At 38.6% G+C, this 25311-nt stretch overlaps 1 protein-coding gene across 1 annotated transcript in view; it reads right to left on the bottom strand.

Moving 5' to 3' along the window:
• Window positions 1-25311, bottom strand: part of LOC109436875 (vascular endothelial growth factor receptor kdr-like) — a 315916-nt gene that overhangs the window by 233761 nt on the left and 56844 nt on the right. The window contains exon 3 of the mRNA XM_074323230.2: window positions 4773-4869. Coding sequence (XP_074179331.1) covers window positions 4773-4869 — 97 coding nt within the window. The remainder of the gene's footprint in view (window positions 1-4772; window positions 4870-25311) is intronic.

The raw sequence follows: 25311 nt of genomic DNA, 5'->3' as shown, positions 1-25311 counted from the left end.
ACAAATGAGAATGAAACTACATCCTACCAAAATTTTTGGGATGCAGCGAAAGCAGTTTTAAGAGGGACATTTATCTTATTACAGGCCTATATCAAGAAACAAGAAGAATCCCAAATAAATAGCCTCATGTTACACCTTAAAGAACTAGAAAAAGAACAAGTGAAACCCAAGGTCAGCAGAAGAAAGGAAGTAACAAAAATTAGAGCAGAACTAAATTAAATAGAGAACAAAAAGACAATACAACAAATTAATGTGACAAAGAGCTGGTGCTTTGAAAAGATTAACAAAATTGACAAACGCTTGGCTAGACTCACTAAGATAAAAAGAGAGAAGACACTAATTAACAAAGTCAGAAACGGAAAAGGAGAAGTTATCATGGACACCACAGATATACAAAGGATCATCCAAGAATACTATGAAGGACTATATGCCACCAAATTCAATAAACTAGAAGAAATGGGCAAGTTCTTAGAAACATATAGCCTTCCAAGGCTGAACCATGAAGAACTGGAAAATCTAAACAGACCGATCACCAGTAACGAAATTGAATCAGTCATCCAAAACCTTCCCAAAAGCAAAAGTCCGGGACCAGATGGCTTCACTAGTGAATTCTTCCAAATCTTCAAAGAGGAGCTAATACCAATCCTGCTCAAACTCTTCCAAAAAACTGAAGAAGAGACAGTACTCCCTAACTCATTTTATGAGGCCAACATTACCCTGATACCAAAACCTGGTGAGGACAGCACACAAAAAGAAAACTACAGACCAATATCTCTGATGCATACTGATGCAAAAATCCTAAATAAAATTCTAGCAAATCGAATACAACAATGCATTAAAAAGATTATTCATCACGACCAAGTGTGGTTCATCCCTGGGACACAAGGATGGTTCAACATCCGCAAATCCATCAATGTGATATATCACATAAACAAAATAAAGGACAAAAATCATACGATTATAACAATTGATGCAGAAAAAGCATTTGACAAGATACAACATCCATTTATGACTAAAACACTTAATAAAATAGGTATAGAAGGAAAATACCTTAACATAGTAAAGTCCATATATGACAAACACCCATCTAATCTCACAATTAATGGTGAAAAACTGAAGCCCTTTGATCTACGTTCAGTAGATCGACAGGCCTGTCCTCTATCACCTCTGTTTTCAACGTAGTGTTGGAAGTCCTTGCCAGAGTAATCAGGCAAGAGAAAGAAATAAAAGGCATCCAAATTGGGAATGAAGAAGTTAAATTATCACTCTTTGCAGATGACATGATGCTATATATAGAAAACCCTAAAGACTCCACCAAAAAGCTATTAGAAATAATCAACGAATACAGTAATGTTGGCGGCTACAAAATCAACGTACTCAAGTCCATTGCCTTCCTATATACTAACAATGAAATCTCAGAAAAAGAAATACAAAAAACAATTCCTTTTGCAATTGCAGCAAAAAGAATACAATGCCTAGGAATAAACTTAAACAAGGATGTGAAAGACCTATATGCTGAAAACTATAAGACATTTTTGAAAGAAATTGAAGAAGACACAAAGAAATGGAAAGATATTCCGTGCTCATGGATTGGAAGAATCAACATAGTTAAAATGGCCATATTACCCAAAGCAATATACAGATTCAATGCAATCCCCATCAAAATCCAATGGCATTTTTTAAAGAAATAGAACAAAAAATCATCAGATTTGTTTGGAACCACAAAAGACCCCGAATAGCCAAAGCAATCTTAAGAAAAAAGAACAATATTTGTTACTATTTGTCTTGTTGATGATAGCCATTCTGACTGGGGTGAGGTGATATCTCATTGTGGTTTTTATTTGCATTTCTCAGATGATTAGTGATGTTGAGCATTTTTTCATATGTCTATTTGCCATTTCTTTGCCCTTTTTGGAAAATGTCACTTCAGGTCCTCTGCCCATTTTTCAATTGGGTTGTTTGTTTTTTTGTTGTTGAGTTGCATGAGTTCCTTGTATATTCTGGATACTAGCCCCTTATCGGAGGCACTGTTTGCAAAAATCTTCTCCCATTCAGTTGGTGGCCTCTTTATTTTGTCAATGGTTTCTTTTGCTGTGCAGAAGCTTTTAAGTTTCATATAATCCCATTCATTTATTTTAGCTTTTACTTCCATTGCCTTTGGAGTCAAATTCATAAAATGCTCTTTGAACCCAAGGTCCATAAGTTTAGTACCTAAGTTTTCTTCTACGCAGTTTATTGTGTCAGGTCTTATGCTTAAGTCTTTGAGAGGCTGTGGAGAAAAAGGAACCCTCATACACTGTTGGTGGGAATGCACACTGGTGCAGCCGTTATGGAAGGCAGTGTGGAGGTTCCTCAAAAAATTATGAATAGAATTGCCATATGACCCAGCAATCCCTCTCCTGGGTATCTACCCAAAAAATCTGAAAACATTTAGCGATAAAGACACGTGTGCTCCAATGTTCATTGCAGCTTTGTTTACAGTGGCCAAGACATGGAAACAACCAAAATGTCCTTCGATAGATGAATGGATAAAGAAGCTGTGGTATATATACACAATGGAATACTATTCGGCGGTAAGAAAAGATGATATAGGAACATTTGTTACAACATGGATGGATCTTGAGAGTGTAATGCTGAGCGGAATAAGTCAGACAGAAAAAGCAGAGAACCATGTGATTTCACTGATGTGTGGTATATAAACCAAAAACAACAAAAGTGCAAGACAAACAAATGAGAAACAGATGCTCATAGACACAGACAATAGTTTAGTGGTTACCAGAGGGTAAGGGGTGTGGGGGGTGGGAGATGAGGGTAAGGGGGATCAAATATATGGTGATGTAAGGAGACCTGACTCTGGGTGGTGAACACACAATGGGATTTATAGATGATGTAATACACAATTGTACACCTGAAATCTATGTAATTTTACTAACAATTGTCACCCCAATAAATTTAAAAAAAATCAGAAAAAAAATAAAGCAAAATGCCATATTATTTCACTTATATGTTTATATGTGGAATCTAAAAACAAAACAAAATAAACAAACAAACAGAAGGAAATTCACAGATATGGAGAACATTTTGATAGTTGCCGGATGGGAGGGGCATTCGTGTGATGGATGAAAAGGAGAAAGGGATTAAGAAGTACAAGTTGGCATTTACGAAATAGTCACTGGGATGTCATAGCATAGGGGATACAGACAATAATATTGTAGTAACTATGTACGGTGTCAAATTCGTACTAGATTCATCAGGTGATCACCTCATAAGTTGTATAAATGTCTAATCACTATGTTGTACACTTGAAACTAATATTTCATCAGCTGTAAATGAAACAATATAAAATTGTTGAAAAATAAAATAAAATTAAGTCTTTGAGCAGAGAGCAAGCAAGAGTGAGAGCGAAAGTAAGAGAGAGAGAGGGAGGGAGAGAGAGAGAGAGAGAGAGAGAGAGAGAGAGAGAGAGAGAGAGAGAGAGCATGTCTTTCTTTACCTTCCTTTTTTCAACTAGCTTGAATGCAGACATGGTGGATGGAGTTTGAGTAGCCGTTTTGGACCACATAGTGGAAGCTGTTAGTTAATGAAGATTACAATACAGGAGTCTGAGTTTCTAATGATTGCATGGGACTGGGATGTTAGCCCCAGATATCCACCTTTTGGTCTTTTTAATTCAACTTTATTTCTAAAACCCACTGTTAACTTGGGTTTCCTACTGCATACATTACAACCTAACCTTTACCTATACACTGAGGCATTGGCTAGCTTAAAGAAGGAGGGGGCGCTGTACTCTGCTTTCAGTTCAGTTAGAGTCAATACACATTTATTGAGCACCTACACATGTATCTGCCACAGAATTTGACCACTCCTTTTTTCTTTAAAACTTCCTCTCCCTTATCACAATTCTCTCTTGTTTATTCCTCTTACTCATTCTTCATGCACTATTCCAAATACCCTTCCTGCCCATGCAATCTTGAAGCACAAGGGCTTCTCAAGATTATGACGTATACCTTTTCCTCTCCTCACTCAACACACACTCCCTTATTATGCTCCTCTATTCATATAGTTTCAACTTTCCTCCAGTTTGTTTGAGTGATTCTCACATCTCCATCTCTAACCTGCTTTTTTTCCCCCACCCCCATACTTACTGTTCATATAGTGTAAGATTCTCCCTGGATCATTCAAACTGAACTTATCCTCTTTCTACTAGAATTTTCATCTTCTAATAATCATCAAAATGAAGAACACAAAGGGAAAGAGAAGAGGAACCCACTTTTAGTTCTCTAGATATTTTTTTAAAAACATGAAATTGTTCCTTTGGCCACATACAGGTGAATCTACAAGAAATGTGATGCTGTAGATATCAAGGAAATAGGTAACATTTCCTAGGTCTGCTCCAGTTGTAACATGCTGTGCTACTGGCATTGTTATAAACAAATAAGTTAAGAGCAAGATCCTTGCCAAAAGAATTAATGTACATTCTGCATATTAAGGACTTTAAAAGTCAAATTAGTTTCTTGAAATGTGTGAAAAAGTTAATGATAAGAAAAGGGAACCAAAGACAGACACCTGGATTCAGCTTAAAAGTTAACCAGCTCCACCCAGAGAAGTACACGTTGTGAAAACTTATAGCAAGAAATATGACCTTTCAGAACTTATTATCTATTGTTGTAAAAGGAATAAAGAATATGGCGTGTGATAAAAAAAAAAATTTTCTGAGCTCCCTACCATGGTTCTTTTAATCAGGGAAAGTTCAAGGGCCTTGGTATTATTACCTGCAGGTTATGTCAAATATTCCACCAGCCTGGATCACCACTTGATCTCCAAGAATGCTCAGTTCTGGTTTCATCAGTGTCTCTTTACTGGCAAGACCTGAACCAAAATAAAATTTATTGCTTTTAGAATGTTTTAAGTTAGTCATCAGATGTATCCAAATATCATTCCATATGTATAAATTGATGTGTACGTGAAGCCAATTGCTGGATTTTCTGTAATAGCAAACTATTAGAAATAGCTAAAATGCCTATAGATAAGGGACTGGTACCTACATATGAGGTACCTATGGTACCTACATTACATATGGTACCTACCAATTATGGTACCTACCAATTATGGTACCTACATATGAGGGCATATACAGAAGTAAAACAGAAAAAAAGAAGCTTTTTATATAATATTATAGAGCAGTCTCCAAAATAAATAAAATAAAAACAGTATGTATAGCATATAACCATTTATGTAAAAGAAGAAAATGTAGATATTAACTTATGCAGGCATATAACTGGAAGACACACAAAAAAATTAGGTGTTGGTGGTTGTCTCCAGGGAGGGAAACTGGGATGGTAGAGAATAGTGGATGTAATGGGGGCTTTTCACTGTATACACCTGTGATGTTCTGAATCACTGTTTGCAATTACTTTTCCATACTACCCAATAGAGTTCAAAAACTCTATTTTCCCAACTCACTGATGTTGGTCTTGGTCATGTGACTTGATTTTAGAGAATGGAATTTGGATTGAAATGATAGTGCACCAATGTCACTCTGAAGTGTTAAAAGACACTGCATGTTCTTATTCAATCACTTCCTCTTCTGCCATCACTATAACAAAACTGGACCTAGGTAGGTTGCTGGTCCAAGAAAAATGAGAGACAACTGGAGCAGACCTAGGCCCCACAGGCTCAAGCTAAACCCAGTAGAATCACTCTAAATCATCAGAACACCAGAAGTCTCACAGTTGCATGAGCAAGAAGTAAATATTTAATATGGTATGGCACTGATGTTGTTTAAACATAACTTAATTAGGTATAATTAAAGTAAAAAACAGCACAAATTTAAATTTTACAATTTTATCAGTTTTAATGTATGAATACACACATGAAACTATCACTTCAATGAAGATAATTATCTATCACTCCCAAGTTTCCCTGTACCCCTTTGTAATCCATCTTTCTCTCCACCCCTGCCCCAGGCAACCAATGATATGCTTTCTTTCACTATAGATCAGTTTGAATTTTCTACAATTTTAAATAAATTGAATTGTATATACTCTCATACTTGGCTTCGTTCATTCAGAATAATGACTTTGAAACACATTCCTGTTATAGTATATATCGAAAGTCCCGTCTTTTATATTTCCAAGCAGTTTTCCATTGCTTGGATATATCGCATTTTGTTTATTCACCTGTTCATGGACATTTGGGTTGTTTCCGATTTGGTGCTATTATGAATAGAGCTGCTATGAGCATTCATGTAAGTCTTTGTGTGGATATACAGTGTCATTTATCTTAGATAAATACTTAGGGGTGGAATGATTGGGGCATGTAATGGGCATATGTTTAGCTTTTTAAGAATCTGACAAACTGTTTTCCAAAGTGTTTGGACCATTTTGCATTCTCACTAGCAAGAGAATGGGAGTTCCATTTGACCCACATTTTTGCGAACATTTCATATGGTCAGTATTTTATAATTATAACCAATCTAAAGGGTATGCAGAAGTATCTAATTGGGGTTTAATTTGCATTTCTCTGATGATTAATAATGTAGTACATAGTCTCATATGATTATTGGCCACCCATATAACTTCTTTTAAGAAGTGTCTGTTCAAATATTTGTGTCTTTGGTGGGGGTGGTATTTGTCTTTTTTTTTCTTTTTTCAGTTCTGAGAGTTATTTGCAGATACTATCATAGAAGTCCTTTGTTTAATATATGTGATACTGGTGCTGGGTTTGGGGTTACTTTGCTAGGAAGCATTTTTGAAGCTGCAGCTGACCTGTACAACACCCTTACATATGTTTTCAATTACATATTATGAGAATAAATTGCCTATTCAAAATAACTAATAAAACTTAAGTAAATAAGCCAGCAAACAAATATATTTATTGTTAATTGTTTGAAATGAAAGGAAACTATTATTTATTCAGTACCTACTAAATCTGTTAATAGTTTTATTTATTTTAACCCATTGATTAACACAACAAATCCATCTGGTAGGTACTATTATTATCTTTTTCAGCAATTCAGAAAACCAAGGCTAAAGAAAAGAAACCTGAGATTCAGAGTCAGATAGCATATAAGTGTAAGGGCTGGGATTCAACCTTGGGTCTGCATGACTCTGATGTGTGTCTTTAATGGCTCATTACATTAAACTGTGCTGTTTGCATCTATGAAGTATAGTTTATCTTTCTCTGAATACCAGGGCTAATGCCCTAATGCCAAAATGTCTAAGAAATTGACTAAAATAAAACTAAAGCTAAATTGTATTGAGTGATGGTGTTATTTTACATTATATTTCATAGCAATATTACCCAGAACATTTTATTCCAGGTTCATTGAGAATTAATTCACCCTTTACCTGAGGTTCCAGCAACAAACTGTACGGACAATAATTACAGGTCTCATTTCACTCTGCCTTATGATGGAATGCCATCTTTCCTATGTCTGGCCATCTCAGAGATTGGGAGCTCCCTGATGCTGGAGACTGTGTTTATTTACCTGACTCCAAAGCACATAGCAGAGGTTGCCCCATGGCCAGCTCAAAGAACATGCCATGTTCTAGTATAAGTGATACCGTGAGTGAAACAGGCTTCAGGCATGGTCTTTACCCTCAAAGAGCTCCCAGTCTAGTAAGAAAAACAGACATCAAAAAATATTTGCATTGAATATATTAAATGCTACAAAAGGTATGAAAAAGCTGTGGGAGCCCACACAAGGGAGTAATCAATTTAATAAATGCTTGTTGAGTTAATAAATTATGTGGTTTGGAATATTTCAGTAATTCATCATATCTAGTGCAGAGGTTAAGAACACAGAATGTGGAGGCAGACCACCTGGGTTTGGGAGCCAGTTCTACCATTTATTACCTATGTAACCATGGGGAAATTACTTAACTCTGCCACAGTTGTCTTATATATATAACGGGGATAATAACAAAACTTATCACATAGGTTTGAGGTGAGAATAAATTAGTTAATATATTGAAAACATGTTACTCATTAAGTGATGATGATGATGATGATGATGATGATAGTGATTATTTCACAGCAATAATTTCCTTAATTTTCTGTCTTGGTGCCTATAATGTCCACCACTGACATAAATAATCAAGGCTAAGAAACTGTCTCCTGCATCTAGGTTCTACCTGGGAATATAAAATTGTGTGTGTGGAGACAGAGAAATATTTCCATGAGCTCCCAGGACACTTGTGTTCAGTACAGCTTGGTAGCCCAAGTACAACAACTAGCTGTTGGTTTTGGTTTTGTTTTTTGAAAAATGCTTTTGTAGAAGCCAGAATTCTTTAATAATACTATTTATAGTCCCCAACTCCTATTTTGGGGGGAAATTTGCCTTTTCTGGTGAGAGAAGTTTAATCAAATGGTGAACCAGGGGTGATGTCATAGGAATGGCGGCAGCGGGGCGCACTTTTTGAGTTCTCCTCCGGATCTTATCAGAAACGGGACATCTATAACCCATCAAAGGACTCTCTGCTCATCACGCAGAACAGCTAAGACACTCATGCAAGGATTACTCGTGCAGGTGGGAAAATTGGGTGAGCAGCGGAAGAGGGAAGGGAGCAGAGTGGAGATGTGATCCGCATCTACGGCTGTGGGGACTTGGCCTGCACCTTCGGCTGTGGAGGTGAGGCCCAAATCTGTGGCTGTGGAAACGCGGCCGCAACTACGGTTGCGGAAACACGGCCGGCATCTGAGGCGTTGGAAACGTCGGCGACACCCGCAGCTGCAGAGTCGCAGGGGATCCCAGGACGGAACAGAGAACATAATAGCCAGGAGGTGGGCTCTTCCCCTGCGTCCCACAGCTGATCTCTCCCGCCAAGGGGGCAGCATATCTAGCATTTGAGGCAATAACCTCAGCTGATACCTCAAGATAAGCCCTAGGCTGGACAAAGGACACAAACTCCATACCTGGGCCCCTCCCCCGCTCTTCCAATCCTGCCCACGCCCTTCCAGAGACTTGAACTGGCCCCTGAACTGAGGAGTGGTGTCAGATTGCAAAGGAGCCTTGGTGCTTGGGCTCTAGGAAGACTGGCAGATGGCTCTGGCCCAGGGAGGAGGCTGGGAAGAGTGTGGTTTTTGCTGGGCTAGGAGAGAGGGGTCTCCTCTGCCCCCAACCACCACCTTTTCTGGCCTGCAGGAAGACTGCAACATGGCTGGGCTGGGAGAGAAAAGACCCCTTCATCCCCAGCCCCCACCCATTCTGGCCTGCCTAGGGCAAGGCAATTAACAACTGCAGAGGCACACCCAGGGATCAGCAGTAAGTGGCAGATGCAGCTCCCAGCTTTTAGCAGCTCAGATATCTCCTGCCCGCCACACACACACACACACACACACACACACACACACACACACGGAAGAAGTGCCCTAAGACTCAGGAGAACTGAACACAGGGCTGGTGGTGCTACTCTCAGTGTGCATATGTGCAGGCAAGAGCAGAAACTGCACTGGCTTTGTAAAAACTACCATCCAGACCCCTCAGGCCCACACATCTAAATCTGCAGTCCCAATGTCACTCTGGGCACCAGGTGACCGACTCTGCCTGCACAATACGCAGGGGACTCTTTGGTAGAGCAGAGGAAAACCTGGAGATTACTTGGTGGGCGTAAGCCAAGACTGGCGCTGCTTTTCGTTTTGGTTTTTTTTTTTTTCTTTATATCTTTGATATCTTTGCCTGTGTTGAGTGGGGGTTGTTGGTTGTTTTTACATGTGAATGTATTTGATTTTTTCTTTGCTGCTGCTGTTGTTGTTGTGCTTGGTGATTTGCTTTGTTCTGAAATTGCCCTACCGGGGCGCAGCTTAAGAGGCACAAGATTCAACATACCCAGAGGCCAACTCCAGACGAAAACAGAGTACTACCGGGTTTGACCTACAAGGGACACACCCAGAGGGAATTCTCTACAGGCACAAGAGCCCATAGAGGCCAAACCACATTTAAGTGGTCAACTCTCACGCAGCAGAACACCCTGCAGTGGGCAGAGCCAAGTCTCACAACTAGTCAGTCTAGGAGTTAACCCCACCTACTCACAAGCGAAAAGCAATTAAAGATCTTCTTTAACAGGACAATATACACAACACAAGAGTCATCTTTGGAGCACATACAGAGGAGAAGAATGAAGTAGTGCAAGTCAAATATAAAGAACACATACTACATAAGATAACCCAGCAAGAACTAAGAACTCTAGGGGATCTACCTAATACATCGGAGCAAACACAGAGAGTCAGCCAGAATGGGGAAACAAAGAAACATGTCCCAAATAAAAGAACAGAAGAAACCTCCAGAAATGGAACCAAATGAAGCAGAGGCAACCAACCTATCAGAGTTCAGAACACTGATGATAAGAATGTTGAAGGAGCTTAGAGATGAAATAAAGAAGGATGTAGAAATCATAATGAACAACCAGTTAGAAATAAAGAACACAATTACCGAAATAAAGAACTCACTTGAAGGAATTAATAGCAGGTTAGATGAAGCAGAGGATCGAATCAGTGACTTAGAAGACAAGTTAGCAGAGATCACCCAAACAGAACAACAGAAAGAAAAAAGAATAAAAAACAATGAAGATGGTTTAAGAGACCTATGGGATAACATCAAGTGCAATAACATGCGCATCATAGCAATACCAGAAGGTGAAGAGCGAAAGCAAGGGATTGAGAACATATTTGAAGTAATAATGTCTGAAAACTTCCCTAACCTGATGACGGAAACAAACATACAACCCGAGGAAGTGCAGAGAGTTCCAACCAGGATAAACCCAAACAGGTCCACACCAAGACACATTATGGTTAAAATGGCAAAGGTTAAAGACAAAGAGAGAATCCTAAAAGCAGGAAGAGAAAGACAGCGGGTTACATACAAGGGAACTCCCATAAGACTATCAAATGACTTTTCTGCAGAAACCTTGAAGGCCAGGAGGGAGAGGCAGGAGATATTCAAAGTGATGGAAAACAAAGGTCTACAACCTAGATTGCTTTATCCAGCAAGGCTATCATTTAAAGTTGATGGAGAGATAAAGAGCTTCCCAGAAAAGAATAAACTAAAGGAATTTATTACCACCAAGCCAGCATTGCAAGAAATACTAAAAGGACTTCTGTAAATAAAAGAAAGATGAAAACAATCTAACTACAAATTTAAAAATGGCAATAACTATGTACCTAGCAATAATCACTTTAAATGTAAATGGATTAAATGCTCCAATCAAGACACATAGGGTGGCTGAGTGGATAAGAATGCAAGACCCTCGTACATGCTGTATACAAGAGACTTCAGATCAAAAGACACACACAGGCTGAAAGTGAAGGGTTGGAGTAAGATATTTCATGCAAATGGAAATGAGAAAAGAGCTGGAGTTGCAATACTTATTTCTGACAAAATAGACTTTAAAATGAAGAAAATATTAAAAGACAAAGATGGGTACTATATAATAATAAAGGGATCGATCCGACAAGAGGACATAAGCCTAGTAAACATCTATGCACCCAACACAGGAACACCGAAATATATAAAACAGATATTGACTGACATAAAGACAGACATCAACAGTAACACTATCATAGTAGGGGACTTCAACACAGCTCTGACAACAAGGGACAGGTCTTCCAGACAAAAAATCAATATGGAAACAACAGCCTTAAATAATACATTGGACCACTTGGATTTAATCAATATTTTCAGAGCATTTCACTCCAATGCTGCGGAATACACGTTCTTCTCAAGCACACAAGGAACATTCTCCAAGATAGACCATTTGTTAGGCCACAAAACAAGTCTTGATAAATTTAAGAAAATTGAAATCATACCAATTGTCTTCTCTGACCACAGTGCTATAAAATTAGAAATGAACCACAGGAAAAAAATTGGAAGACACAGAAATTCATGGAGGCTGAATAACATGTTACTAAATAATGAATGGGTCAAGCAGGAGATCAAGGAATAAATCAAAAGATATCTCGAGACAAACGAAAATGAAAACACGACGACCCAAAATCTATGGGATGCCGTGAAAGCAGTTCTAAGAGGGAAATTCATAGCATTTCAGCTCTACCTAAAGAAACATCACTAATCAACAGTTTATCTTCACACTTAAGGGATCTGGAAAAAGAACAGCAAAATAAGCCCAAAGGGAGTTCAAGGAAGGAGATAATAAAGATCAGAGTGGAAATAAGTGAAATAGAAACCAGAAAAACAATACAAAAGATCAATGAATCCAAGAGTTGGTTCTAAGAGAAGATAAACAAAATTGACCAACCTTTAGCAAGACTCATTAAAAAAAGAGAGAGAGGACTCAGATGAATAAAATCAGAAATGAAAGAGGAGAAGTGACAACAGACACCACAGAAATACAAAAAAAATTTAAGAAATTACTATGAGCAACTATATGCCAACAAATTTGACAATCTGGAAGAAATGGACAATTTTCTAGAGGCGTACAGTCTTCCAAGGCTAACTGAAGAAGAAACGGAAAACCTGAATAGACTGATTACCACCAGGGAAATTGAATCCGTAATCAACAATCTCCCAACAAACAAAAGCCCTGGACCAGATGGCTTTACAGGTGAATTTTACAAAACGTTCAAAAAAGAATTATCACCTATTCTCCTCAAGCTCTTCCAGAAAATCCAGAAGGAGGGAAGACTCCCAAACACTTTTTACAAAACCACTATCACTCTGATCCAAAAATCAGACAAAGACACCACAAAAAAAGAAAACTACAGGCCCAATTCGCTAATGAACATAGACGCAAAAATCCTCAACAAAATATTAGCGAACAGAATTCAGCAATACATTAAAAAGGTCATACACCATGATCAGGTGGGATTCATCCCAGGTATGCAAGGGTGGTTCAACATCCACAAATCAATTTCTGTGATACACCACATAACAAAATGAAAAAAACTCATATGATCGTATCAATAGATGAAGAAAAAGCATTTGACAAAATTCAGCAGCCATTTATGATAAAAACTCTGAAGAAAGTGGGAACAGAGGGACCATATCTCAACGTAATAAAGGCCATATAAGATAAACCCACAGATAACATCATACTCAATGGGGAAAACCTAAAACCATTCCCCTTAAGATCAGGAAAAAGGCAAGGTTGCCCACTTTCTCCACTTCTAGTCAACATAGTGCTGGAAGTTCTAGCCACAGCAATCAGACAAGAAAAAGAAATAAAAGGCATCCAAATTGGGAATGAAGAAGTTAAATTAACACTCTTTGCAGATGACATGATACTATATATAGAGAACTTTAAAGACTCCACCAAGAAACTATTAGAGCTGGTAGATGAATTTAGTAAAGTAGCAGGATACAAAATCAATATTCAGAATTCAGTTCCATTTGTAAATAACAATAATAAAACATCAGAAGGAGAAATTAAAAAAAAAACAATCACATTTACAATTGCTCCAAAGACTATAAAATACCTGGGAATAAATTTAACCAAAGAAGTAAAAGAGCTGTACTCAGAAAATTATGACACTGAAGAAAGAAATGAAAGAAGATACAAATAGATGGAAACACATACCATGTTCATGGATAGGAAGAATTAATATAGTTAAAATGTCCATACTGCCTAAGGCAATATACAGATTCAAAGCAATTCCTATCAAAATACCAATGACGTTTTTCACAGAAATAGAACATATAATCTTAAAATTTATATGGGACCATAAAAGACCCCGGATAGTCTCAGCAGTCTTGAGAAATAAGAACAAAGTGGGAGGTATAACAATACCTGACATCAAATTATACTACAAGGCTACAGTAATCGAAACAGCATGGTACTGGCATAAAAACAGACACATAGATCAATGGAACAGAATAGAGAGCCCAGAAATAAATCCATGGCTATATGGCCATTTAATCTACGATAATGGAAGCAAGAATGTACGGTGGGGTAGAGACAGTCTATTCAATAAATGTTGCTGGGAAACCTGGACAGGCACATGCAAAAAAATGAAGGTGGACCACCTCCTTACACCATATACAAAAATAAATTCGAAATGGCTTAAAGACTTAAATGTGAGATCTGAAACCATAAAATTCCTAGAAGAAAATATAGGAAGAAACTTCACAGACATTACCCGGATTAAGATTTTTACTGATATATCCCCTTGCACGAGGGAAGTAAGAGAAAAAATAAACATGTGGGATTACATCAAACTAAAAAGTTTTTTCACAGCAAGGGAAACCATCAATAGAACAAAAAGGGATCCTACTGAATGGGAAAAGATGTTTGCCAGTGATATATCAGATAGGGGGTTAATATCACAAATTTATAAAAAAGTCACTCAACTCAACTCCAAAAAAACAAACAACCCAATTAAAAAATGGGCAGAGGACATGAAGAGACATTTTTCTAAAAAGCACATACAGATGGCAAACAGATATATGAAGAAACGCTCAACCTCACTAACCATCAGAGAAATGCAAATAAAAACCACAATGAGATACCACCTCACCCCAGTGAAAATGGCTATCATCAATAAACCAACAAAGAACAAGTGCTGGTGCGGATGTGGAGAAAAGGGAATGCTTGTGCACTGTTGGTGGGAATGCAGATTGGTGCAGCCACTATGGGAAACTGTATGGAGGTATCTCAAAAATCTGAAAATAGAACTACCTTATGATCCAGCAATCCCACTCCTAGATATCTATCCAGAGAAATCCAAAACTCCAATTCAAAAATCTTTATGCACTCCTATGTTTATTGCAGGCACTATACACAATAGCCAAGACATGGAAACAACCAAAATGCCCATCGGTAGATAACTGGATTAAGAAACTGTGGTACATTTATACAGTGGAGTATTACGCAGCCATAAAGAAGAAAGAAATGTTACCATTTGTAACAACATGGATGGACCTAGAGAACATTATGTTAAGTGAAATAAGTCAGACAGAGAAAGATAAATACCGTATGATCTCACTTATATGCAGAATCTAAAGAAAAGAATAAGTGAATGAACTAATCAGAAACAGTTTTGGAGACATAGAGGAAAAACTGAGGGTTGCTAGATAGGTGGGGGGAGATAAGGGGGAAGGTGAGGGGGTTAGAAAATAGTCGGTAACCACAAGACAGCCATGGGGTTTTGAATATTAATTTGGGGAATGTAATCAATCATGTAAAGATTTTGTAGGGTATCCGATGGACACTTGTCCCATTTGGGAGACCACCTCAGGGATGATGTAGATGCCTAATCTCTGCACTGTACACCTGAAGCTGAATAATAATGAATGCCAACTATTATTTTATATATGTGTGTATGTATATGGTTACAGGAAGCGGAGTACAGCATTAGGAATATAGACAGTGGAAATGTAATGGCTCTGTGCGATGTCAGAGGGATAGTGGATGGGGAAAGGGGGGTTCACACAGTGTGAGGTATATAAATCATAAATGTCTAAGTATTGCTTTGTCTTGTGCACCTGAAACTAATAAAAAAATGGTAAACCAGGTACACCTGGAACACAGTCTTTTATATGCAGGAAGGACTTTACCCCACAAGTACAAGTGAACACTCATACACATACTCTCATAACTGTTGTCTCTGGGCTCCTAGGGATGGGTTAAGGAGTCCCTCCTAAATTTTACTTAGTGTTTTTCTATTCTGCCAAACATGTTATATACACACACCCATAAATTACTTCTAGCATCTCCATGAATGATATGTTATTAACTCCATTTTTCTTATGAGAAAGACCAAGACCCAGAAGTTGCCTTGCCTAAAAGCCACACAAGTTTGATCCAGGGAACACCTGGGACTAACTACATTCAAAAGTCAAATATCTGGCTCTGGTCAGGTTCACTTTCTGCTAGATCATAATCACCCTCTGGAGCCTCACACGTACCAACTGCAGACAAAGGGAAAGAAAAAGGGAGAAGAAATGTGCATGTCTCTCTAATGTTAGGGATGATGACCTCCAAACCCCGTTCACTTAGCACATGCCCTTCTGCTGGTCTCTCAGTGTTTCTCCCTTCAACTTAAGCTTGCTCAGATTTTCTGGACTTCTGCCCCATTGGCTAAGAGTTTGTTTTCCTTGGAAGTGATGGAGGGGTGGTTCTCAGGAAACAGAGAGAAAAAGGGCTGGGAGTTGTCATGTCTAACAAAATATGTTCAAATTCAATGTGAATGCCAGGTGGAGAGAGTTTGGGGTGTACACAAAAAGTACAGAGTAACACAGAGACAGCATGGGTGCATCTGAGGACTGTGTGATCCCTCTTCTGAATTCTGTGGTTGTTAACAAGAGTAACAGTTTAATTTGGATCGGGCCAAAATAATGAAAATATACCTAAGGGTTGGATGCACTAATGGCTGAACTGAGAAGACCTCGAACTGAGAACATGTACACCTTGCTATTGCTTTGGAGCAAGAGGTTATGGAACTTGGGTTTGTAAAGAAACTATGCTTTAGAAGTAAAATAAACTTTAAAAAATTTAGGAAAGCGGATTAAATAAGGGAAAGCTAAAGAAGCTCCTTTGTATATATTTCCTGGACTTAAAGGAAGAAACATGTTTTAAAAAAGTCAGTAGCGAAAATCCAACAGCTTGAAAGAGAAAAATTCTGACACAAATTTGAACTGTTGACACGGGGCCTAGACAGAAAGGATCTTAGTCCTGTGCTGGCCAGAAAAATAACAAGAGTGAATAGGATTCAAGCATGGCTAACACTTATTAAGGGATATTACAAGTATCAATAAGTAGTACTATTATCCCCATTTTACCAAAGGTAAAATAAATAAATAAAAATAAGTTAAAAAAGAGAGATTAAGTTGCCCAAGATTACACACTTAGTAAGTGGTAGCGTTATGATTTAACCCAAGCACTTAGTTCCAAAGACTGTACTCCTAGCCAACCACTATAGTATACAGTTCTAACCAGTAGCTCAGTGCATTGTGATTGAATGTCAGCACTGCCTCTGACAATCATTAAGCTGCTTTGATGCTTTGACAAGAATACATCTGGAAAAAGAGTGAGAATGAAGTATTTATAACTTCCCTAGATACATGGGGCTTAGAGCTAAAATGAATGAGGGAACAAAGAAGTCTCAAACCAAATTCTTTCCTGCATCTCATACAGCCATTTACCCCCAAAATCATTTTCATCTAGAGTTGACACCCAGACGTGTTCTTTTCAAACCTCTGCCAAATAATACCCCAAACTCTAGAACTGCTGGTGGTGAGGCAAACTCACTTCTACCCCTTTATGCCAACATTTGTCAAGAGGAAACACCAGGTCGGGTTTGTCAATACATCAGCAGCAGAAAAGTGTATCCTTCTGAAGGAGCTGCTTGGATCAAAATGGTCTCTCTTGTTAATTACAGGCCAAGGTCAGGCAGATACTTTCTTTTCCTTGCATAAGGGCTGGAAATGCTTTCTGGGTGTGCCAATTGCTGATGAAGAGGAAACACCATGAAGAAAGCTAGGGAGTAGAGGGGGACATTTCTTTTTTATTATCAGTTTCAGGTACAAAACAATGTAGTAGTTAGACATTTACACCCCTCACAAAGTGATAACTGCTTTCCCCCAATTTACTACCCCTCTGACGTTGTATATAGTGGTTACAATTTCATTGACTCTATTCACTATGTGGTACTCCACACCCTGTGACTATATACATATTAAATTATAGTTGACATTAATTATTACTCAGCTTCAACTTCAGGTGTACAGCACAGTGGTCAGGCATCTATAGCATCCATGAAGTGGACTCCCTAATAAGACAAGTATCCATCGGACACCCTACAAAATCTTTACAACATTATTGATTATATTCCACAAACCTTACTAATCATTAGAGAAATGCAAATAAAAACAACAATAAGATACCATCTCGCTCTGGTCAGAATGGCTATCATCAATAAATCAACAAACAACAAGTGCCGGTGAGGATGTGGAGAAAAGGGATCCCTCATGCACTGTTGGTCGGATTGCAGATTGGTGCAGCGTCTGTGGAAATCAGTATCGAAGTATCTCAAAACACTGGAAATAGAACTACCTTATGACCCAGCAATTTCACTTTTAGGTACCTATCCAGCAAAACCCAAAACACTAATTTGAAAAAATATGTGCACCCCTATGCTAATTGCAGCACTATTCACAACACCCAAGACATGAAAACAACAGAAATGCCCACCAGTAGACTACTGGATTAAGAAACTGTGGGACATTTATACAATGGAGTATTACTCAGCCACAAAGAAGAATGAAATCTTACCATTTATAACAATATGGATGGACCTAGAGAACATTATGCTAAGTGAAATAAGTCAGACGGAGAAAGACAAATACCATATGATCTCACTTATATGTGGAATCTAAAGAAAAGAATAAATGAGCAAAATAAACAGAAATATAGAGGAAAAACTAATGGTTGCTAGTTGGGAGGGGGTGGGGAAGAGGGAGAAGATAAGGGGATTAGAAAGCACAAATTGGTAACCACAAGATTGCCTCTATTGTTGATCACAGGCCACGGTCAGGCAGATACTTTCTTGTCCTTGAATAAGGGCTGGAAATGCTTTCTGGGTGTGCCAATTGCTGATGAAGAGGAAACACCATGAAGGAAGCTAAGGGGACACTTCTTATTAATGGCACTCCAGAGACTCACAGAAGTGCTCTCCTTTCGTTTCCCTTCCCCCTCTGCAGGCTGTCAGTTTCTTTGTGTCTTCACCTTTGCTTTCTTTCCCTGTGCCCCCAAAGAAGCCTGTGGCACGTATGATCTATACATTTTTGCAATTTCTGAAGAGTATAGATAACTAGAAGCATCTCTCCCATTTTCTTAAAACTATGCTTCCAAAGGACAGTATAAACTAAAACTGTACATGTGTCCCCTCCTGTGACCTCCTTGCTGCGAAGACTCCCCTTCAGGAAGAGCAATCAGCACTGCAAATGCCAGAACGTACAGCATAAAGCAGGCTGCAGGAGTCAGTTCAGCAGCAGCGAGCCTACAGTATACAATCCACTGCCGTTCCATCTCACAGAATCTGCAGCTGCCTCTCTGCAGATGGGCTATGGGTGGGAAATTTCCTGGGATCAGCAGGACGCAGTTGTTGCCATTTCCAGAGAAGGTCTGCCGTTTTCTGTATTTGCCAGGTAAGACAGATAGTTGACAGATAAGACAATTTGGGTGGAAGAACTGGCCTACAGGGGTCTGTCTGTTCCTTTAAATATTCCCTTGTTAATTCTGGCTACAGACTTGGCTACTCCAACCATCCTTCAGAAGAGGAAATCAATCAGCCCTACAGTATTGACAGTCAGAAAACCTTCTCTGATTAAAGGCACAAGCATGATATTGAGGCAAGAGTACTGGGCTTGGTGTTACCTGCAGTGTATGATCACGGGCTGACTGAGGAAAACAATCATAGGTCAGGCACAGGCAGGGGTAAATAATCTTCCAGGTCCTGCCAGACTCTGAGTAACAGGAAAGCAGAGTGCTTATGAGTATGAGGTTTGGAGCTGACCCCCTAGGTTTGAATTCTGACTCTCCCATTTATTAGTTTTGTGACTGTGGACAAATTACTTAACCAATCTGGGCCTCAGTTTTCTTATCTGTAAAATGGAGATGATAATAATAGGACCCACTTGATAGGGCTATTGTGTGGATTAAGTGGGTTAATACATATAAGTGCTTAGAAAGCATCGTACATAGCAATATTCAATCCACATTAACCTTTATGTATCAAGAAGCCTACCTTCTAGGCCAGATCCTGCTGATGACTGGCCATGTGATCTTGGATATATCATGTTTATTTCCTTTGGGTCATAGTTTATCCATAAAAGGAAGGGAACTAGACTACCTAGGCTTTGTGATTTCTAAAAATCCCCTTTCACTCTGACATTCCATGGCATTAAAAGCTCAAGAAATGGAGAATATGAATGCCCATCCTCATTGGATTCCTCATGAGAGTCATGCCCTGGAGGAAGTCTGCTTCCCATAGAAGACAGAACTATAGAGCAAGAAAATTTGCACTGGGATCTGAAGAGTTCAAGACCATTTCTCCAGAGGTCTGGCCTTTTACTGCAGCAGTTCATTACTCAGTCCCATTGTGTTCATTGACAAGGAGCACTTGGTTTCCCAGAGCAGTTTCCAGAGGAAAATGGAACATGAAATACAGAGACAGCCTTATCAGGGCCCTGAGTCCTGGCTTGACCAGCCTGATTGATGGATGTGGTAAGTGGGGGAGGAGAAAGAATGATTAAGAAGGGAAGAAATACAGTTTGTATGGTGTGATTTACAGGAGGGATTTGATGAAAATAGCCCCAGAGTTCGGAACATTTGCAGTCAACTATAAATCTAGAAAGACCCAAACAAAACTTGTAGGTTTTGCATTGTAACAACAACAAAAAAGGAGAAATTTAGAGATCAGAGCATTGGGAAGGGCCATGTTTACTTGCCTGGCAGATCTCTGCTGGTTAGGTGTAGAGGTAAGGCAAAGAGGCAAAGGTGGACTGTTCAGCTGAAACTTGGCTATTGAGTACTTTCTGACTGAGACTGAATAGATAGGTCAGAGAAGGCTCCAGTTTCTCTGGTGAGTGCAGGGAACAAAACCCTCATAGATACATGCTAAGGAGCTAACAATCAGTCACTTGGCCTAGAGTAACCACCTGTGGCAGGAAAAGCGAATTGTCTTGTGATAAAAATTCTCTAACACACTAATGGAGTTTGTAGCTGGGTACATAGCTGCCCAGAATAAACACTATACATCCTCACTTCCCTCCTATGTATATGACCATGTTCTGACAAATTGGATGCAAATAAAAATGGTGGGTTAAAGTTGTTCCATGTTATAAGGGTAGGAGTGTGCTTTTCAATTGCCTACTGTCCCTCTTTCTTATACTTGAAATATGTATGTGGTGGTGGACAATGTGGATAGGACAATACCCTAGATGTAGTGGAGCAGTAAGAGAGAAGGAGCCTGGGTCCCTCAATGAGCTTATAGAGCAGAGCTCTTGACTGCTTGCCTCCAGAAATCTCTATTACTCTCTTATTTTAAGCCACAATTATATAGGCTTCTTTATGAGAGCAAACTGTATCCTACTATTCTTTCCTTTGCCAATATACTGATAATACAACTACAGAATTCTATGTACAACCTCTGGATCTTGCCTTGTCTTTGAGCAGATACTTCTGCATCAAGACTTCCTTCTGACAGAACTTCTTTTTAATTGAGTTAATACTGGTTAATAACACATAAGTTTCAGGTGTACAACATTATCATTTAATATCTGTATGCATTATAGCATGCTCACCACCAAATTGTGGTTTAAAAGTCCATAAGATGAGGCTTCAAAATCTCCTGATATACATAGATACTTTTACATTTGTAAAAGTCCATTGAAATGTGCATTTTATTCTATGTAAATATTAGCTCAATAAAGTTGATAAAACTGGTAGATCCCAAATGACTCCTTTTCTTGGTTGGTCCTTTTCTTGGTCATTCTAACAAAAGCCAAGGCCAATCTTGTCAGCAACACTTCCCAACACTGCCCTTCCCCTGTGCTTTTCTGAGATTCTCATTAGGAAGAGCAGGCAGCATTCCCCACCTCACCACAATGAAGAATTTCAGTAATTTTTTCTCACCTCCTGGAGATCTCTAGGTTTTGGAAAAGTACTTTACGTTTTTCTCCTTCTAAATATCAAAAGCTTAGTATGAAGCTTTTCCATTTTCAATGATAGGGAATCCCCCATCTAGTGCTACCTTGTCTTGTAGAAATATCATTTGATGATTTTTTCATCTATAGTCATGAACTCACCAGGAGGCTAGGAAGATGACACTTGAATCTTTTCTCTCACTTTTCTCTCCTTGTGACCACTGAGATAATACATTCTTGCTGGAGAAGAAACCAAAACTACAAAATGGAGGATACCCAGAATGCTCAGGAAAATAACTCTGATCTAACTTACCCAGGTAAAGATGACCTGGAATCAGAGGCAAAGATGAAATCATGTCCACAACAGTTAATTCCGTTATAGTTGATCAGTTCATGTTTTGGCCATACGTAAAGCCATTTGTCTTGGAAATGACCAGATAGAAAAAATAGGGACCCAAATGGAACAATATGAATTTTGAATGAATAAGGACACAGTCAGGTGAGTTCTGTCAATTTCAAGTTAGCCTGTGTGTTGTGCCTTTATCCCTCAAAAGTATTTACCAGAATATAACAATAACTATATCCTACATTTAGACATTTTAAAGAAACTCTTTGTTTTTACTATCATATTTGATTGTCTTAATAAACATATGAGGAAAAGAAAACAGAAATTATCACCATCTCCATTTTACAGATGAAAGAACCAAGCCCAAAGAGGATGAAACTTGCCTTAGGATACACAGTGAGTAAATGGCAGAACAAAGACTAGAATCCAGTCCTACAGGTTGCCCACTTCAGCTTCCTTCCAGTGACTAGACTATGCTCAAAGGAATTAAAGAGGAAGAGGGGAGGGGGAAATCTTATAATCACTAAATATGTCAAGTGCCTTTCATGTGTAATTTATTTTCAGTCTTACAATGCCTCTGAAATATACATATTATCATTTCTATTTTATAGACAAAGAAATTGAAGTTTCAGAGAGGTAAAAGAACTTATCCAAGGTTACACAGCTGTTAATTGGTAAAATCAGGAGTCTAACCAATAATTATTGACTGGAAAGCCAATGGTCTTTCCACTATATGAAAATGCAAGTTTAAGACTCTACTAGATCCTGTTTAAAGAAAACATATACAGATTACATCCCTGCCCTCTGGGAGCTTACCGCCCTAAGTGGTTAGCAGTGATGGAGACAAATACAGAAAAAAATCTATATGTCAAAATCAAAACATAAGTCTAATGCTTACCTGAATAGTGAGGTGATACAAGTTACTCATTCACATTTTTTTAACCCCTTCCCCCCAATCTACTATCCCTAGTGGTCTCCCTAATAAGACAAGTGTCCATCAGATACCCTACAAAATCTTTACAGCATTATTGATTATGTTCCCCAAAATGCCTTTCCCGTATCCCCGTTACAATTTTGTGGTTACTGATTGTGTTTCTAATCCCCTCACCTTCTCCCTCATCCCCACCCTCCACCCTTTTAACAACCCTGTTTTTTTCTCCATATCTCTGAGACTGTTTCTGATTAGTTTGTTCATTTATTCTATTCTTTAGATTCCACATACAAATGAGATCATATGGTATTTGTCTTCCTCCCTCTGACTTATTTCACTTAGCATAATGTTTCCTAGGTCCATTCATATTGTTGCAAATGGTAAGGTTTCATTCTTCTTTATGGCCGAGTAATACTCCATTGTAGAAATGTACCACAGTTTCTTGATCCAGTCATCTACCGATGGGCATTTCTGTTGTTTCCATGTCTTGGCTATTGTGAATAGCACTGCAATAAACATAGGGGTGCGTAAATCTTTCTGAATTGGTGTTTTGGATTTCTCTGGATAGATACCTAAGAGTGGAATTGCTAGGTCATAAGGTAGTTCCATTTCCGATTTTTTGAGATACCTCCATACTGTTTTCCATAGTGGCTGCACCAATCTGCAACACCATCAACAGTGCATGAGGGATCCCTTTTCTCCACATCCTCACCAGCACTTGTTTGTTGATTTATTGATGATAGCCATTCTGACAGGTGTGAGATGGTATCTCATTGTGGTTTTTATTTGCATTTCTCTAATGATTAGTGAGATTGAGCATTTTTTCATATATCTGTTTGCTTACACCATATACAAGAAAAAATTCAAAATGGATTAAAGACTTAAATGTAAGATCTGAAACCATAAAACTCCTAGGAGAAAATATACGAAGTAAATTTGCAAACGTTATCATTAGTCATATTTTTACTGATATATCCCCTCAGGCAAGGGAAGTAAAAGAAAAAATAAACACATGGGATTAAATCAAACTAAAAAGTTTTTTTGCGGCAAAGAAAACCATCAATAAAACAAAAAGGCATCCTACTGAATGGGAGAAGATATTTGTCAATGATACATCTGATAAGGGGTTAATATCCAAAATTATATAAAAAACTCATTAAACTCAACACCAAAAAAACAAACAACCCAATTAGAAATGGGCAGAGGGTTCATTCACATTTAGCAATCTGAACCCTATTATATGCCATATCCTGGGCTACATGCTGAGGGTAGAGGGCAGAAATAGGAATGAACAAGATAAACCAGGCTTTAGGAGCTAACACTGACAGAAAAAGATATAAGACATATCCCCAAATCATGAATATTCAGAGGACCTGAGATATTCTACATATGAAGGTGCTACCAACAATGCCCTAGAGAAGAGGCGTGAGAGAGCCACTGAAAGCCAGGGTGATTAGAAGAACCTCATGGAGGAAGTAGCATTTCAGTTAGGTATTAAAGATCTGGTGGAATGTGACTAGCAGGAAAGGAGTGGGTCTTCCAGGTGGGAAAGTACCCTGAGGACAATGACAGACAGGAAGATTCCCCAAGGGCAAAGTTGAGCATGGAGAGGATTGTTGGGCAGGGCACAAGGACAAATGCTGTTAGGTTGGAATATTTGAGCTACATTGTGTAACCCTCATGTCAGAGCTGTGAGAGCAGTAATCAGGATCAAGGAAAGGCCTCAAGTGGACAATTCATACTAAAACACTTCATCTTTTGGATGGTTTGGGCCTTGAATATTGGGCATCAACATCAGGCAGAAACCATCTTTATTGAACTAGTTGAGACGTGCTGTCTCAGATTTCAAGACTCTCACTCAAACGCATGAACAACAACAAACAGATATTAATTGTAAATAAAGCAAATTAAAGTTGGAAATTGAAAAGACCTAGTAGAGAAAATTCAAACTCACTCTGCTATGTCCATGTTAATTCTTCAGAACACTGAACAAGCAGGTTATGGCTCACCAACAGCAACCAAATGACATGTTCAGCCATTTTGCAGAGATCCAGAAGGGTGGGTTCAGGACATGAGTTTAAAGGAATGATCCTGTTCCCTGTTTATTGGTTTAACTCTGAGACTTGCTAAGAAGTAGTGGGCCTTTCACAAGCAACTTCAGCTTCATCTGTTTGCAGGTTTGAAATCCACCTCCCACTTCAAAGGAAGCAGTAACAGTGTGATGGTTCCCTCTTTAGTTAGATATCCAACCCCTACTTTGGCTTCTATGTCACCCTGATTCCAGGAAAGACTGGACTGAAGAGTTAGGGACCTACTTCAAGTCTACCTGAGATAAGCCACTGAGTTAGTTTTACATTCTATACTTTAAGTATAGAATCACAGAAAGTTGCAAAGATGGTACAGTTTTATCTTTCATTCAATTTTCCCTCAATGGTT

Source organism: Rhinolophus sinicus, chromosome 18, assembly GCF_057876585.1.
Source record: "Rhinolophus sinicus isolate RSI-liver-muscle chromosome 18, RSI-T2T, whole genome shotgun sequence".
Classification (NCBI taxonomy): Eukaryota; Metazoa; Chordata; class Mammalia; order Chiroptera; family Rhinolophidae; genus Rhinolophus; species Rhinolophus sinicus.
Note: the sequence above shows the minus strand (reverse complement) of the source record. Positions and strands in the feature narration are given on the sequence as shown.